Source organism: Gallus gallus, chromosome 3 (genome assembly GCF_016699485.2).
Source record: "Gallus gallus isolate bGalGal1 chromosome 3, bGalGal1.mat.broiler.GRCg7b, whole genome shotgun sequence".
In the NCBI taxonomy this organism is placed as follows: domain Eukaryota; kingdom Metazoa; phylum Chordata; class Aves; order Galliformes; family Phasianidae; genus Gallus; species Gallus gallus.
In genome coordinates this window covers 105329910-105347258 of record NC_052534.1, presented here as the reverse complement: position 1 = coordinate 105347258, position 17349 = coordinate 105329910, and the positions used below count along the sequence as shown (strand labels likewise).

The window sequence follows — 17349 nt, the reverse complement described above, 5'->3', positions numbered from 1 at the left end:
TGCAGTCCCTGCGCCCTCCAGGCAACTGCTGCCTTGCTCCCTCTGTACATCCGCCCCAAATGAGGATCTCTTCAGGCAGCAGGGCTGCAGAAGAGGGATTGGCTGGGATGAGTAATTATCAAGACTGCTTTTAATTAAACGCAGAGCTTCAAGCGTGAAAGCAAACTATTTGGGATGAGAGGCGCTGGGTACAGCACGGGCAGCCAGGAGCGGTGAGCTTGGCTCCATCCCAGCTGTGGGCATCCCACTGGGCTGGATCCCTGCTGCCAGGCTGGGTCCCTGCCACCTGAGGGCCCTCTGGGCTCTACCGTGGGCTCCGCCACGAGGTTTGGGTACAGCCCAATCTCCTCTCTGCATCCCCGCTACTCAAGGTAGGCCTTTGTAAGTCTGTCCTCTTTCACAGCTTCAACAAAGCTTCCTAAAAGCAGTGTGCGTGGATGGGCAGCAGCGCTGGGCGCCCTCCTTGTCAGCTCCAGACCCAGGTTATGCCTCAATTGGGAATTTCCCCATTTCAAACACGGGCCGTGAGATGCGCTGTGCCTTGCCTTAGGCTCCCGGGTTAGCTGTCAGCTGCTTTTACGAGCCATCTCCGTGCTGATTTTATCTTTGCTGCTCTCCGGAGCCTGGCTGGGATTGGCACATTTGTAAGGAATGGGAGGAACGTGTTGTGTGTATGTATCTTTAAAAAAGCAATGACAAATCATGTGCTGCAGGATGCTGTGTGCAGGAGCTGCCTGGGTCGGCGTGTGGCAGTTCCAGGGCACCCCTTGGCCACAACCGTGGCTCTTTCACCCTTAGCATCTCACCCCATGGTAGTAATCCTTAATTCATCGAGTTTTGCCTGTCTCAGTGCAGTGCTGCAAAAAAAGCATGCGTCCATCTGCTTGAGCATCTCCTGCAGTAGCTCCCTGTGCTGGCGCAGGCTGGGTTTTGTAGGGACCAGCATTATCAGTGGGGTGGGACATTGACCAGAGGGCAATAGAACAGGAGGTTGGGTTTCCTCCTCTTGTTGCCCATTTGCTTTTTAAGAGATTGGAAAGCATCTTTTAGTAGTATTGTCTAGTGCTGTGGAGGAAGCATTTGCAAAAGGTGCGGTCCTGGAGGCAAGCAGGCTGCTGAGGAGCATCTGAAGTCATGTAATAACTTCAAAGCACAGGCAGGAAAGATGTCTGAGGATGATGAGGGACATAAAATCATAGAATCATTCCAGTTGGAGAGACCTCCGAGATCACCCAGTCCAACCCCAACGCATCCCACCATGCCCACTGACCGTGTCCTTTAGTGCCACATCTACATCAAACAGGTGCTGCTGAGATGCACTGAGACACCAGATGGCTTCCAGAAATAGCAAGAAGTCCCACAGTTTGTGGGCACTTCCATGTAAAATAGGTGTAACCTCTGCAAAGCTGCTGAAGTTAATGATCTTTCTTTTCCCTCCGTCTCCGTTCTGTGTTTGCTACTGTTTTATTTGCCTTTGAATTGTATCACATCTTAATGGGGTTTGTATATAGCTCAGGGTAGGGATCCCTGTATTTTGCAGGCATCTGCTGCTGCTGTGAGCAGTAGTAGTGGAAGATTAATAATGATGCAAAAAGCTCTGCTGTGCTGCACTGTTGCTGGTTTCTCAATATGGTTGGTTTAAAATATCAGCTGAAAAGGGAGGGAGGTCTCAACCAAGGATGGAAAATAAAACCCTGCCATTTTGAATCACAGAATCTTAGAATGATTCAGGTTGGAAGGACAAGTGAGATCATCTGGTCCAATTGTCAACCCATGTCCGTGACCGTGCTAGACCATGTTACTGAATGCAACATCTGCCCTTTCCTTGGACACCTCCAGGTGTCCACCTCCTCCCTCGGCAGCCTCCACTCCAGTTTGTCCTGTTCTTCTCAAGGTACGGAGCTCTCCAGCCTTGGGTTTCATCCCTCCTTGTTGTGCTGGCCCTTTGGCCAGCCGTTGCCATGTGTTGTGACCATCAGAGCTTTATACGGAGCTCTGCCTCCTGACATCACCCAGGGCTGCTGAATGGAGGCTTCCTGGAGATCCCTGCCAGCATTGAGCCAGCTGAGTGAGGCACTGCCACAGGTTGCCCAGAGAGATGGCGGGTGCCCCATCCCTGCAGACAGCCAAGGTCAGGCTGGACGGGGCTCTGAGCACTGATGGAGCTGTGGGTGTTCTTGTTCACTGCAGGGAGTGGGACCAGATGGACTTTAAAGGTCCCTTCCAACCCAAACCATTCTGTGCTTCTATGAACCGGGCTACAAACCAGCAGCTTTACCAAGTGCCCACCTGGGGAAGCACACATTACTCGTCTCCTTCCCACTGTGGGCTCTGTTTTGGTGGTGGTACCTACAAGAATGCAAAAGTTCTGGTCTGGCTCGCTCAGAGCTGAATCCTGAGTCTGACTCGAGCTCCTGCTTGTCTCAGCCTGCCCTCAGACATACCATGCACGGCCCCGTGCTGCATTCCCCATGTGCTGCATTTTGCTTTGCAAACGCTTCTGGGCAGCAGCTGCTGTTTGCTCCCGCCGAGCCTGGTGCGATGGATCCCCGGCCTCACTCAGGACCTCTAGGTATTGCTATCAAGCCAATAAATGCTCAGGAAACCAAGCCATCTCCTAATTCATTCACCTTCGTTGGTTGCTTTTCCGTAAGTTTCTCGAAAAGCCTTTTTTGTTGTACTCCGCCTACTTAGAGATGCCTGAATATTTGTAATCAGCACGAGCAAGCAGCTACGCTCCCGAGACTTGCTCAGGCATTCTCCTGCTCCGCCGCAGCTCCCGGCTCGTCTGCCTGGGGAGAGCAGGGCCACGTCTGGGGATCGGGCCATGGTCGGCTGTGCGGGGCTGCAGGTAATGGGATCGCGGTGCCGTGGGCTGGGACCGGTGCCGTGTGGGTTGTGGTGTCAGTGCTGGGTGCTGCTGCCGGGCATTGCCATGGGGGTCAGGTGGTTGGTTTCTGGAGCAAACCGTTCCTCGGTGGTCTCCTTTGTAGAGGTAAACCTGCAGTTGTCTTCTTCCCAAAGCAGGATCCTTCCCTGGCTAGCCTATATGATCTGTACAATCATGGAACCGTAGCATCAGTCGAGCTGGGAGGGTCCTGTAAGGGCCAGCTGGTCCCGCTCCCTCCAGTGAACAGGGACAGCCACAGCTCCATCGGGTGCTCACAGCCCATCCAAGCCTGACCTCTTCCTCTGCCTCTTCTGCGCCAGGGAAGGTTCAGGCTGGACGTTAGGAAATACTACTTCTCTGAAAGGGTGGTCAGGCACTGGAATGGGCTGCCCAGAGAGGTGGTGGAGTCACCGAGCCTGGAGGTGTTCGAAGAACGTTTGGATGTTGTGTTGAGGGACATGGTTTAGTGAGAACCATTGGTGATGGGTGAATGGTTGGACTGGACGATCCCGTGGGTCTTTTCTGTATTTTTTTTTTTCCATTTTTCTTTCTTCTGTGACTCTATGATTCTATGATTCTGCTGTGCTCCTTAGGAAATTCCCTGACTACCTTGTTTTCCCTGGGTCAATTATTGTTTTTCCAAGGGTCGTATTCAGCCACCTGTGTTGGCTTAGTTTGTAAATCTCATGCTTTGCAGACCCACAGAGGATGCAACGTGCAGCTCAGGCCTGCTCGGTGCAACTCGCTTCCCCTTTTCCCTGAGGTTGGTCAGACTGTACAAACTTTGCTGGCTTAATCTTTTCCTTTGAAATCCCTTTAATCGCTTTGTCATTCGCGGTGCTCTTTTATGACCCATTGTTGATATGGTTCTGCTGAGAAGGTGAGCTCAACTGTGCCTAATTCTGTTTGGTTAGCTAATTACTCAGAGATAGCTACTGATGCTGTCTCCAAACCTGAGCCCTTCATTCTCCATGCTCTGCTGACCGTTTCCAAACATCCACGAGTGCTACTATGCCACTGCTGTGTTTTGCAGAAGTTCAATCCAATATCCTGGAGCTGGCGATAATGCTGAGCAATGTCAAGTACTTAAAAAGAAAAAAGCCACAACACCCCCAGAGCCATGGGCTGCAGGAGGAGCCCCGCAGTGGGGTGGTCTCCTCCCTGTTGGTGCCTATTGGTGAGGAATGTGTTGAACTGTTTTCACCCAGAGGGTGGTGACGCACTGAACAGGTTGCCCAAGGAGGCTGTGGATGCCCCATCCCTGGAGGCATTCAAGGCCAGGCTGGATGTGGCTCTGGGCAGCCTGGGCTGCTGGTTGGCGACCCTGCACATAGCAGGGGGGTTGAAACTGGATGATCATTGTGGTCCTTTTCAACCCAGGCCATTCTATGATTCTGTGATTCTGTAATTCTATCATTCTATGAACTGGGTTTCGTTTTGTTTCCTGCCTCTATTTTCCAACTCCCTGGGTTGCTTTGCATTCAGCTTTTGTTCTCAGCGATGGTTACAGCTCTTCCAAATCTTGTATTGTATGCAAATTTCAATAGCTCTCGGATCCCTAATTAAGTGATTAAATACAAGACAGCTGAGCAGATACCCTGCGAGTGCACTGCCAGCTCCCTCACATACTGCCTGGTGGGTTCGGGGCTGCCGACCTCTCCCAGCTGACAGAAGAGGAGCTCACGCTGAGTAGTTGGAAGGGCTGAGCTCATCCCTGCTCAGAAACCAAAACGCAGCTCCAATGCAGCACAAAGCATATTTGCACCTGAGTTCTGATCTGTTGGAGAAGGACATCTGGCATGAGGCTCCGCTCATTTCTCACCCTGCTGGGTAGCTCTGTGCCTGGTGGGATCCCTCTCCAATCTCCACTACCCCACCCCGACAGCAGCCTGAGCCCAGAGCTGCCTGCAGGATGTTGCTCCAACACCAATAATCCAATTACCCAATTATTTTTTTTAAGCTGTGTTCTTCTTTGTGTGTGGTTTTATTTCTTTTAGCATCTTCCTGCATGGCCTTTTGAAAGATTGGCTGAAAAGAAACCAGAGGCAAGCAAGGTGCTGTCCAACATGGACGTTTCATAGAATCATAGCATCGTAGAATGGCCTGGGTTGAAAAGGACCACAATGATCACCTGATTTCAACCCCCTTCTATGTGCAGGGTCGCCAACCAGCAGACCCACATCCAGCCTGGCCTTGAGTGCCTCCAGGGATGGGGCATCCACAGCCTCCTTGGGCAACCTGTTCAGTGTGTCACCACCCTCTGGTCACTTACCAAGGACCTTCTCCCTGCCTCATTGGTTAATCCTCAGATAGATGAAGCAGAATTTAACTATATCATTTTATAGAATGACAGTGATGGCCGGGTTAAAAATATATCCCTTGATATTCTTGTTTTTGGTGTGCTCGTTGAGTCTTGGGTCGCTTTGTGTTACACCAGCTCTGTGAGCTGACGCCCTCCAGACTTCTTCCATGGCAGCTTGCCTTTTTAGCAGCCGAGCTGTCAGTGAGGAATTTAGCATCAAATCTCATAAAATTGATTAATCTATTCACAAGGAAGCCGTGGCAGTCTTTTCAAACAAGCTCTGTAATGCACTCTTTTGTTTTGGCCAGCACAGCATTCTCCCCAGCAGATAAAATGTCATCGTTTTGGAGACAACTGGAAGAGTTTTCTTGACTCTTGAGTTTTTTGAGTGCACAGAGCTGCATTTGGGGAGGGTGAGGTGTGAGTTAGGGAAAAGTTCTGCCCCAGAGAGCAATGGGCACGGAGCAGCTCCCCGGGGCAGCGGGTATGGCCCAAGTGCCGGAGCTCAGGGAGCGTTGGGACATCACTCTCAGCCATAGGGTTTGGGTGTGGAGCCAGGGGTTGGACTCAGTGATCCTTGTGTGGGTCCCTTCCAATGTGGGATAGTCTATGATTCTAACAAGCCCCACAAAGGGTTTAGGAGAAGCAGAGAAGGGGGGTGGGAAGCAAAGCTCTCCATGGGGGAGCAGCCGGCTGTCGGCACTGATTCTTGTCAGCGAGTGCCAGAAGCACCTGCGAGTCACTGCTGGTGGGGATGGCAGGAGGAAAGAGGAGTCCAACACACTTGACTGAAAGTAGGGCAGATGTGATTAAACAAAATATAGCAAGGACAAAAGAAAGGTGGAGAAAAAGACATTTCTGCTGGTGCAGTGGCTGCCTGTTAGCTTTCTTCAAAGCATAGTCCCAAGGTTAATCATCAGATCTGAGGTGTAGCCTCCAACACATTCGGCTTCTTGGCATTTCTGTCCTTGTTAATCACAGAACCAGTCAGGTTGGAAAAGACCTCTGAGATCCCCAAGTCCAACCCCAGCCCACCCCACCGTGCCCACTGCCCACATCTCTCAGTGCCACATCTCTACATTCCTTGAACGCCTCCAGGGAGGGTGACCCCACCACCTCCATGGGCAGCTGTGCTGCTCTTTTGGAGAAGAAATGTTTCTTAATGGCTCTGTTTGATATTGAATCCCCGTATGGTGTCCTCCTTTCCATCTGATCCACCACTCCTGGCTTTGCTGAACTCATCTCCCAGGCACACCTTAACACCCCATGGGCTTCCTCCATCATGTTGCTGCAGAGGACTGCAGGAGGGAATAATGGTGTTTTTTGCTGGCTTCCAGCTGCAACTGGCCCAGCATAAAAGACAGGCATGGTAGGCATCAATTGCTGGATTTCAAGGAGGAATTTTGGTTTGTATTGTTGCAGTGTGAATGCTGATTAAACATGCTTTGTGCTGCAGAGGGTTGAGTGGCTTGGCAGTTGGCTGGGAGCTGCCAGGGTTGCTCTTTGACACCGTTCCCTCCCCAAAACGTGTGCTTCTGATGATGGTCACCAGCATCACTTGACTCTCAGCGCAGCCTGCGCTCTGGATTTAGCAACTTTAAGCATATAAGAAGGAAGAGCCTCATGCAAATCCTTCACATTTTGAATAGAAGGAACCCATATCCCCCGCTGGGTAGGACTGTGCCCAACATCACTCAGCTGCACTGCTGCCTGCGGTGCCCTTGCAACCCAGGCGGGCTCACGGTGATTTTGATGGAGCTGCATGTGCTTGTGCTTCTACTGTAGTTTAATTGGAGTTACATGAGAACCTGATGTATTTGCACGTTCTGCCAAATACTTCATTCTCCCCACAGAGAAACTTGTGTAATTGCAAAGTGTAATTCACCAACGTAATACGAAACTTAGTGTGTAATGTTGTGTGACTGCGAGGGAATTAGTGTTATTTTTTCCTTTCAGAAGCTGTATAAATTAACCTACTTTTCCTGTCAGCTACTGGGAAAGAAGGTTACGGTTCTTGCAGTTAGGTTCTGTGCCTTATCTCTGCTGTAAACATTGCCAAGTGATCCTTGCAGGCTTTGAGGCACCAGCAGCTCCACAAGGAAGAGCGCTCAAGGATGGCGACTAAATTGTATCTCCATTTGTGTTCATTCGAGCCTGGGCTCACATTGCTTTGTGTTTGCAGTGTATTTCCATGATTGGTGCAAAGCAATTGCAGAACTATTTTGATTTTTGTATCAAAAGAATCAAAAGGCTTCCTGTTCCTGGTGGTCCTACAAGGGTGAGTTTGGAGGAGGGGAGGAGCAAAAGGCTGAAGCGCCCAAAGTGATCCAATGGTGGTATTAACATTGTGCACACCTAACCTGGACTCACCTTCTCCAAGGGTTTCTTCCATCTCTGCTGCTGCTCTCTGACACTGCAGTCACCCATGTAACCTTGCTGCCAGCCTCGTTGCCTCCAGAAGTTGTCCCTGCACATGATGCAGCCCTGGGGGAGCACAGGGGGAAAGCAGATCTGACTGCTGCCCCTGCACTCCCCCGGCACTGCTTGGGATAGCTTCAACGACGTGGCTGCAGAGGGGAGAGCCTGCTGATCTGCTCTGGTGCTCTGGGATGCAAAGCAGGATGGAAACTGCTGGAAAAAATGAGGCTGTTGCAAGAAAAGCAGCTGTTGGTGCTGTCAGTGCTCGTCCCAGGATGAAAAACAGTTGAAATTAGAGTTGGACAGAACTTAAGTCCAGATTTTAGAGTGATGTAAGCCCTGCAGCATCCAGCATCACTGGGGTCTCCTTTGCGTCTCCTTTTTGCTATAAATCTGAAAAGGAAGATACTTGGTATTTATGTGACATTTAGCCCCGATTTTGCTTCTGGATTGCACAAAGGCTTGGGTAACAATGCAAACTTGCATAAACGACGTGTTGTTGTTTTTCTTCTGTGACTTGGGCTAATTCAAACCGGAGTTTCCATTTATCACCCACCACGCGTTGGCTGGGAAGCAGAGGGCACACAAAGCACACAAAGGCGTTTGGGACCGATGCGGGCATCCCTGCAGCTCTGCCATCCACTGCATGACCTCATTGCAGCCACGTGTTTGGTGCCTTGGGTTTGGGTTTTATACATAAAGACATGGATGCAGACACTCCAGGAATACGTGCCGACGTTCGTGAGCGGCCCTGTAATGAACCAGTTGGTGTGTTTGGGGAAAACAGCTGGTGTAAGGAGGGATTTGAATTTCTATTGGGTTTTTAATGAGGATGAAAAACATCATGGAAGGGACCTCTATGCTCATGTAGTTCCAACCCCCTTCTATAGGCAGGGACACCTCCCTCTAGCCCAGGTTGCTCACAGCTCCATCCAGCCTGGCCTGGAGTGCTTCCATGGAGGGGGCATCCACAGCCTCTGGGCAACCTGTTCAGTGTCTCACCACCCTCACAGTAAAGAATTTCTTCCTGATATCTGGTCTAAATCTGCCCTCCTCCAGTTTAAAGCCATTTCCCTTCATCCTGTCACTACGTGCCCTTACAAAAAGTCCCTCCCCAGCATTCCTGTAGGCCCCTTCATGTCCTGGAAGGCCACTATGAGGTCCTCCCGGAGCCTTCTCTTCTCCAGGCAGCAGAGCTCCAGCTCTCTCAGCCTGTCCCCATGGGGGAGGTGCTCCAGCCCTCTGATCATCCTCAGCTCAGCTGGTGCAGAATCATGAGCCATAGAGATTGAACATAGTTTCCGTCTGCTCGTCTTATCTCACACGTAGGCATCTGTCTCCTGATCAGCTTTATCTTTCATTGGCTCATTGTGCTGCTGGAATGGGGTTGGGCTTCTTTATGTCCAGGGTCTTGGCAAGAGACAAATGGAGAGGGAATGAGCAGCAGCCAGGCTTGGGTCTATACTGGGCATCCAACCCAAGGGTTGCACATCAAGGCCAGCCTTGGTGGCAGCATTCCCTCCTGCTCAGCCCTGAGTACACAGTGAGGTCATCCTAAGAACGTGGAGACAGAGCTGAGGTCAAGCAGTGGGGGCACTGGGCTGTCATGTCTGCAGGTTTGGGTATTTTGTGTATCCCATGGCAGTGTGGTTCCTACACCGATCCTAGTGGGTTATCCAGAAGGATGGGGGATGCTGCTGAGGCTCCTTTAGGGAGGACTGAGCTTTTCCAGCCATTAACAAATATCAAAGCAAAGCACACATTGTGCTGTCTGGACAAGGCAATGTGAGAAGTCTGTTCTTGATAATACTGACATGCAGATTTCTCTTAGAAGCTCTTGTTGGGTTGTCATTTCAAATAGTAATGCTTGCTGAGGTGCTTCTGCTCATTCCTATTATTATTATTTTGTTAAGTCAGGCACTTTAATGTCCTCATGTGTAGCTATGATCACACATTATCTCTTGATTCAGCTATGGGAATCATCTTGGGTCCCTCACCAACAGAAAGACATTGAGGCCCTGGAAGTGGTGGGGTCACTGTCCCTGGTGGTGTTCCAGAACTGTAGGGATGTGGCACTGAGGGATGTGGGCAGTGGGCACGGTGGAGAGGGCTGGGGTTGGACCTGGGGATCCTAGAGGTCCTTTCTGTAGAGTAGTGGAGTTGTCACGTTTTCACCTTTTCCCCCATGATTGGCTTTATTTTGGTTCTTGGTTGTGCTGCTGAACAATCTGAGAGCAACTCGAAAGGTCAACCGTGGGAAGTTTGGGCAAGCGGCCGAAGCTGCTGGGCAATCATTTACTCATTGCTGCAGACCTCCTGCGAGTCCTCCAGCGCTGCTCCCTGGCTCTGGAAGGACAGTGGGATTCTCCCAGCTTACCTTCAGGTTTGGGGTTTGGTTTTGTTTTCCTTTGCCCTCTGCTTGCGGCGGTGTCACTCTTCATGCCATGGGGCACAGAGATGCTGGGATGCAGCAGCGTTGGGAGCCCACGTGGTGCACCAGCCCTGCCCCACGAGTGTGCCATCTAATTAAGACAGCCAACAGATGGCTACGACAAACAGATGTGGGTGAGCACCAGGTAACAAGGAGATGATTGCAATTAGTGTAATAAGCAGCACATCGCTTACCTCGTGTCTGTTGTGTTTCGACTGAGGTGGGTTTGAAAGAGAGCTTGGGAAAAATAACAGTGTGGCGTTGTGGATTTCCAGAGGTCTCCTCAGGCGTCAAATATTGATTCCCCACAGCTGGATTATTCATTTCCATAGCGCTAAGGCAGAGCCCTTTCCCACATTTTCCCATTCATTTGTAAAGCAAATTGGGTGCTGGAATTATCCCCGGGCTAAGGGGGAATGGCCGCTATGGGTCTGTGAGCTGCAAACAATATAGATGATCAGCGTGGTAAAACTCACAATATCTCAGCCTTTTGGACCGTCACCTCTTTAAGGATGATGCTCAGTCTTCTTGATTTATATCCCCCCTCCCCTTCTTTTCCTGTTCTCTAGGCGTCAGGCACAGACAACAAGCACTTGTTGAACTTGGAGCTGACATTCAGCAGGCTTGTGCTCTCTACCTTGAGGAATTCACTTTGCTGTGTACGTTTGTGTTTGTTGCTGTGTGCAGAATTACCTTCCGCTCCAAGGTTTCATTTCACTGACTGTAGGGCGCATGGTAGCTTTCCAAAGCAAAACCATAGCATTATAGAATCACAGAATGGCCTGGGTTGAAAAGGACCACAGTGATCATCCAGTTCCAACCCCCTGCTATGTGCAGGGTCGCCAACCAGCAGACCAGGCTGCCCAGAGCCACATCCAGCCTGGCCTTGAATGCCTCCAGGGATGGGGCATCCACAGCCTCCTTGGGCAACCTGTTCAGTGCGTCACCACCTCTGGGTGAAAAACTTCCTCTTAATATCCAACCTACACCTCCCCTGTCTCGGTTTAAGACCATTCCCCCTTGTCCTATCACTATCCACCCTCGTAAACAGCTCTTAATATTTCTTGTGGGTAGAAAAATGAGCAATGGAGAAGCCTGTATTGGGAGAGCAAAGCTCATCACCTCCGTAGGGTGGATACGGAGGACTTTCTAATTGTCCAGAATTAAAATGAGGAGAAGGACAGGCACAGCGGGAGATGCTGGAAGGAGCTGAGCCCATCACCCCACCAGCTCTGCTTCTCTGTAATGCAAACAACCTTCGTGGAAGGGCTTTGGACACGAGCGTGCCCTCTGCCCGCGGGCTGAACCAGCAGGTGGGTGCGGACACACTCATGTGCTTGCTGGGGAATTGAGACCGTGAGCTTTCGCTCCGCCGCGTCCCCGAGCTGACAGCTTTCATTATTAGCCTGCTGCCTCGGCAGAGCCGGCGATAATGAAGATTTCTGCACGTCCCACTTAGCTGGCGGGAGGCGAAGCAGGCAGCAGCCCTGCAGGCACCGGGGGCGCAGGGCCACGGACAGCGGGTCTGTACATGGGGCCGCTGGAGCGTGATGCTCTGCCCTCAGCCTGATGGATCCCAGTTGTTGGAGGGCTGGGGATATAAATCCTTGTCCATCAGCTCCCTCCTACATAGCCCTAATGACTACAGGGATAAAGGGCCAATGCGGCGTTGCTGAAACCCTCCCGGTGACCTTCAGCGTTGAGCCTCGAGTCAAAATGCTGAAGCCTTTGAGTTTGGACTGAGTCAGCTGTTTTCAGGTCGTGAGTTTCATCTCTCCTTGTCTGGATCCCTGCATGGAAATGGGGGCTGCTCGATCCCCCCTGTAGTGGGGACACAGGGGATGCAGGCTGGCGTCCCTGGAGGCTTCAAGCACTGCAGTGATGTCATTACCATAGTAATAATTATTATAATAATGAGAGGGTCCGATCACTTGGCGACCCTGCACATAGCAGGGGGGTTGAAACTTGATGATCATTTTGGTCCTTTTCAACCCAGGCCATTCTATGATTCTATGACTTGGTGTCAAGAGGGGATGTGGAGGCTGGGATGGGCAGTGGAAGAGAAGACAAACCCCACTGATGACATTTCCTGTTAAGGTGCTCTGCGACAGCAAGGTGAGCTCAGCACCAGTACAAACAGCCACGCTTCCTCCGGGAAGAGAAAACAACTCAGATCTCCTGCTGCTGGTTTTTATTTCCACCTTCCTCCCAGCTTTGCTCACCTTCTGCCAAGAACCCAGGCTCTTTCACATTCAAACTGCTCTTTGCAGGTAGGGATCGATGTCCCAGAGCCAAAGGCTCCATCTGGCAGCATCTCCAAAGGAGGCAGGAGGAGACGGGCAGGGAAATTGGGGTAAGGTAGCAAGAAAAGAGGATTTAGTTGGAAGGCAGACATGTCTGCTGGACTGGTGACATATGGACACAGGGATTTCTTTTCCAACCCCCAAAGAGCGTTGCACAAAACAGATGTGACATTTGTTTTTGACAACTTCAGCAGCCGAAAAGGCAGCGTTTAATCGGGCTGTAAGTCTCTCTCCCTTATCATTATCATTACTGTTGTTGGGGGGGAGGCCAGAAGAAAAGTTGAAGGAAAGAAACCCCAAAGCCCAGAGGAACACCACGTGCAGTGTGTTAGCCAGTGACTCGCAGCATCCCAGGCACAGCCGTTTCTCCTGTGGTCTGCAGGAGTGTTTTGTTTCTTACATTAAGGTTAGCAGCTGGTGATGAACTTGTGAGGGCAGCAATAGAGATGTATCCTTGTGACATTCTGAGTATGCTCTTAATTACCTCTAATTGAGACTGTGTGTGCACAGATGGGTTGTGTTGGGTTGATAAATGGGTGTAATGCGAGGGACTTTTCCACCGTTGCAGCTTCTGTAGAAGCAGCCCACAGATTGTGCCTCTCTCCCATAGACGTTAGCAGGACTTTGGAAGCAGGGGGTTTGGATCAGAGGTGGTTTCATCTGCCTGGCCGTGGGCCATAGGGCCATTGGGTATTGCCAAGAAGTCATTGTTATAGGTATAGAAATACACTTATAGACGAACCATGGGGATGTGGCACTGAGGGACATGGTCAGTGGGCATGGTGGGATGGGTTGGGGTTGGACTTGGGATCTTGGAGGTCTTTTCCAACCTGAATGGTGTTAGACCAAGAGAGACAGCCACGGAGCGATTGCTTTACGGGGTAGGTTTGCATCCAGGAGAGCTCATAGGAAGCTTGGAAACTACTGCCCCGCTCCTCCCAGGTGAACTAATTAGCTTGTTTTCTTCAGCTGCTTCTGTTTGCTTTCCTAAGCGAGCAGAATATTAACATTTTTACAAGAAGTTGGTGTTTAGAAACCAGGTTTGCTGTGGAAATGCCCCGGTGCGGTCTTGCTGGGAGCACAACCCTTGCCCTTGTCCAGCAGGGCTCAGCTCTCCTATTTTTAGAGCAGATTACATTTTTGGCCTGTTCGCCCTGGCAAGTTTTGCTATAAAATAAACTAGTTTTACAATAAAAAGAAACATTGAACGTATTACATCAAGGGCTTAACGCAAGCCAAGGATTTCAGCTGAGGCTGCAATGTTGTCCTTAATTCACCTCACTGGGGCATCTGGTGGCTCTGGCCAAGGTCATCATCTCGCAGCAGAACATCCTGGTTGGGTGGTCGCCTTTACCTGCCCCATCCCAGGTCTTTCAGAACATTTGTTATTTTAATTAGGCTGCTGATAATGTGAGATCAGAGCCTGGAATAGCGGTGTGAGTTAATAGGACTCATGGTTACAGTAGGAGGACATTACATTCTTAATGTCAATATTGGGTTTTCTTGACCTGAGCATGGAGATGGGTCCTTGGGGTGGTCCAGAGCATTCCTGTTGCAGCAAGCATCTCTTGAATTGGCTGAATGAAATGGGTTGGCATTCTGGGCTGTGGAATAGTCTTGTAGGGTTTGTTTTATAGCAATCAGTCAGTGCTTTAGTGCTTGTTAAAATTCCAGCTTTTAGAGAGCAATGTAAGAAATGGAGGGAACTGAGTTTAATAACTCAGTCCCTTCACTCCCTACCCACGTAACAAAGTTCTTGTCTGGGGTCCCATTACGTTGCTCCCCAGGCATTGTGTCTTTTCGCATTGCTAAACACTTATAAAGATGCAGAAATAAATATAGCATTTGGAGGGTGACAGTATCTGGTATTGAATTATTGCCATTACTGGAAAAATCACTGAACAACTCTAGGAAAGGAGGTGAAGCAATGTGCACAGCTGATTCCTTTGCAGCAGTGTCCCTTTGGTTTGATGTCTTCTGGGAGTTTTAAACCTGTAGGAGACAGATTTAATCCCATCTGGGCTTGGCTGTGTTGTTGGCTCTTTGGCAAAACCCCTTCAATGCAGCTCAAGGTGAAGATACAGAAAAAAAAGAAAAGCCTTAATTGACTTCCTTGCCCTTGTTGTGCTTATGTAGTATTTCATTCAGTTAAATAAAAAAATATGGTTCATAATTAATGAATGAGCGTGTGGGCGGTGAGGCACTGGGGCGGGCTGATGATGAGGGTGCCCCATTGCTGCAGTCTCCAAGGCCAGGCTGGATGGAGCTTTGGGCAGCCTGGTCTATGGGAGGTGTCCCTGCACACAGCAGGGGATGGTACATGCTTTAAGGTCCCTTCTAACCCATATCAGCTCTGGGATTCTATGAAATGAAATGCTAGCCTGTAAGCAAAACATTGAAGTGGACCCTTTTAAGGCCAAGAAGACAAAGTCTATGGGGGATGTGGGAAAGAGCTCAGGCTGTGATGTAATGGAGATGGTGTTTGGCCAGATGGTGACCAAGGGACACCAAAAGGAAGGCAATGCAATCAGTCCTTGCTTTCTCTTCACACCTTTTCCTCCCCGAACTGCCCAAAGGAGGCATAAATCCAACGAGAATGATGTGCGTTGGGTTGGTCACCTCCTGGAGGGAGCTCGGTTCGCGTTTCCCAGCGCTGTCACATAGAACCTCCCTTGGCTCATCCTGACCTCGTGTCTCTTCATTTCCAGGTGCAAAGTAGGTCAAGATGAGTGGCCTTGGGGACAGCTCGACAGACCCCGCCAACCCCGACTCGCGGAAGAGGAAGGGCTCGCCCTGCGATACGGCCCAGAGGTACGTGTGCCGCCCCACATCCATCCCCTGCCCCGGCTACTTTGGCATTCCGACGGCGTCGTTCCACCCCGTCTGCTTGAGCAGATGGAGCCGGGTTTCAGCCACTTGTAAACGTTCACACTTCCCACCAGAACTTCGCTTTGCTTTTATCAGTGGCTGTGGTGGAAGATGGAGCATGATGGAAGCGCAGCTCCCCATCTGCTCCGCTTGTTGTTAGGTGGCAAACGATGACGAGAGGCTTGTTATCCGAGTTAATGTATTGATTTTATAAATGGAGAGCACTCAATCAAGTGGAGGAGCGTTGAGATAGCTTTTCAGGGTAAATTTGGAGCAGGTAGTTCTGTAAAGGGCAACAGTGGGGTCTTCAGGTCATCCCCAGCCTTCCTCCTCTTCGTGCCAGGTCCCCAAGAAATGCATCTTCCATCATATTCAGAAACTTTGCTGGAGACCCTCTTGCTTCTGTCTATTTTCACTTGCTTGCTAGTGCAGAGCGCTTCAGATCTCAGCCCACTGCAGTGTTTTGCACCTTTCAGCTACGACTGAGCCTTCACATGGCCAACTGATTAAAGGTTAACACGTCTTAGATCTCCTGTTCGCAGGCTCTCTGTGAATCCTGTGCATCTCTTCCCATTGCAGTGCTGTCTCTTAGTAAGGATGGATTTCCAGCGCTGCAGCCTGGGATGCTGCTTTGCACAGAGTATTGATGTGCTGAGCAAACTCTGCATGTATTTTCTGTCAATTACAGCTCATGCATGGCACAGTAGACAAGTGCAAAGGCTACAGTGTTCCAGTAGCGTAAGGGAGAGAGGTATTAAGTGGTTGCTTGAGGATTTCTGTTTATTGCAGTTCTTGGTTGTCACAGGAGCTCATGCACCCTCTCAGAAAGCCTTTGTAGCTCATGGCTTATCCATGCCGTTAAGTGAGGAATAATCTCAGGACACAGTTTGATAGCACTTGCGGTGGGTAGCTGCCTTGCTCCTAACAAATACTTCACTGATCACACTCCTTTCTGGCTGAGTCATTTCACACCTGTGTGAATCAGAGCTCTGCAGCCCCTCATCCTCACCGCGGGATGAAGGCTCTGTGCCTTGTGCCCATGCAGCTCAGCCACGGGGATCTCTTGGGTTTGGCTTTCTAACCACTGAGCACCCAGAGAACAGACATCAGCAATGTTCCAGCTCTGCAGGGTGAGGAGCAAACCAGTCGTAGAGATGGTGGGTGAAGGATTCTCCATCCTTACCCCAGCACAATGATTTTTGACATGGTCCTGAGTGTATTTTTAAAGCCCGAAGCCATCAGACACCACGCAGCAGGGCTGAAGCCCATAAGCAAGGCTGAGGTGTCGTCTCCAGGGTTGCCCTTCCCTCTCTGCATAGGATCAGAGCTCTGGCTCCCAGCATGGAGGGACCTCCCCCTCCCCCAGTCCCACCGACTGCCCCGATCCCGTTGGATCCAAGTGCACTTCCGAACACCACTGTTAAAACCAAGAAGGTTTGACTTGCTTTTGATGATACTTCGGAGTCATAAAGAACAGCCCACTGCTGTAATATTCTCATGATGCCTTTATGTAAGGAAAATTGGCCAATTCTCCCTCCTACAATCCGAAAGTTGCCACAGCAACAGCGACATTACGGCTTTTCATGAAATGAGCTCACCCACAACAGAAGGCTTTAAAAAAAAAAAAAGAAGAAAAGAAATGTTTCCCTGTTTCCCTGCTACTCCTTTTTGGGTTGCAGGGCAAGCTAGGGATTCGTTTGACCTTAACTCGAAGCCTCACTCAGCTCCTGTGAGAAGCATTTGCCTGCCCATTGCCAGGTAGGTCTGGGCTCTAGGTGCCATGACTCACCAGCCATTGCTGCAGAGCTCCCAGTGCCTCCCATGGAAGGCCTTCACTGTGGTCTTCATGCAGCTTGTGTCCTCCTCTGCACACGGCTGGCTTTGTCTTGTGTCCAGTATTTCTCTTCTTTCTCTTTCGGTGCTGCTGCTCTGCTGAGTGCATGGGCTGCCAGCCCCTCCGGGCCCAGTGGGAAGAGGAGGTGATGGGCAGCACGGCGTGCCTCTGCGTTTGGGTCTGTCCCTGCAGTGCTACATAAATACCATCAGATATTTCAGTGCAAGAATGAGCTCAAGCAGTAGCACGGTACCCAAGGGACAGAGCCTGCCTGTCAGGCTATTGAGCTAATAACATGGTTGG

The 17349-nt window shown here is 50.5% G+C and overlaps 1 protein-coding gene across 13 annotated transcripts in view; it reads left to right on the top strand.

Annotated features, from left to right (window-relative positions):
- NCOA1 (nuclear receptor coactivator 1) overlaps positions 1-17349 on the top strand; it is a 156427-nt gene that overhangs the window by 83699 nt on the left and 55379 nt on the right. For 9 of the 13 annotated variants that reach the window (XM_025148795.3, NM_001012882.2, XM_046938959.1 and 6 more), the window contains one exon: positions 15053-15155. In XM_025148795.3, coding sequence (XP_025004563.1) covers positions 15070-15155 — 86 coding nt within the window. In that variant the 5' untranslated portion in view covers positions 15053-15069. Of the gene's footprint in view, positions 1-2186; positions 2650-2741; positions 2852-15052; positions 15156-17349 lie in introns of those variants that run through there. The other 4 variants (XM_040697230.2, XM_046938962.1, XM_046938963.1 and 1 more) reach the window with 3 other exon arrangements.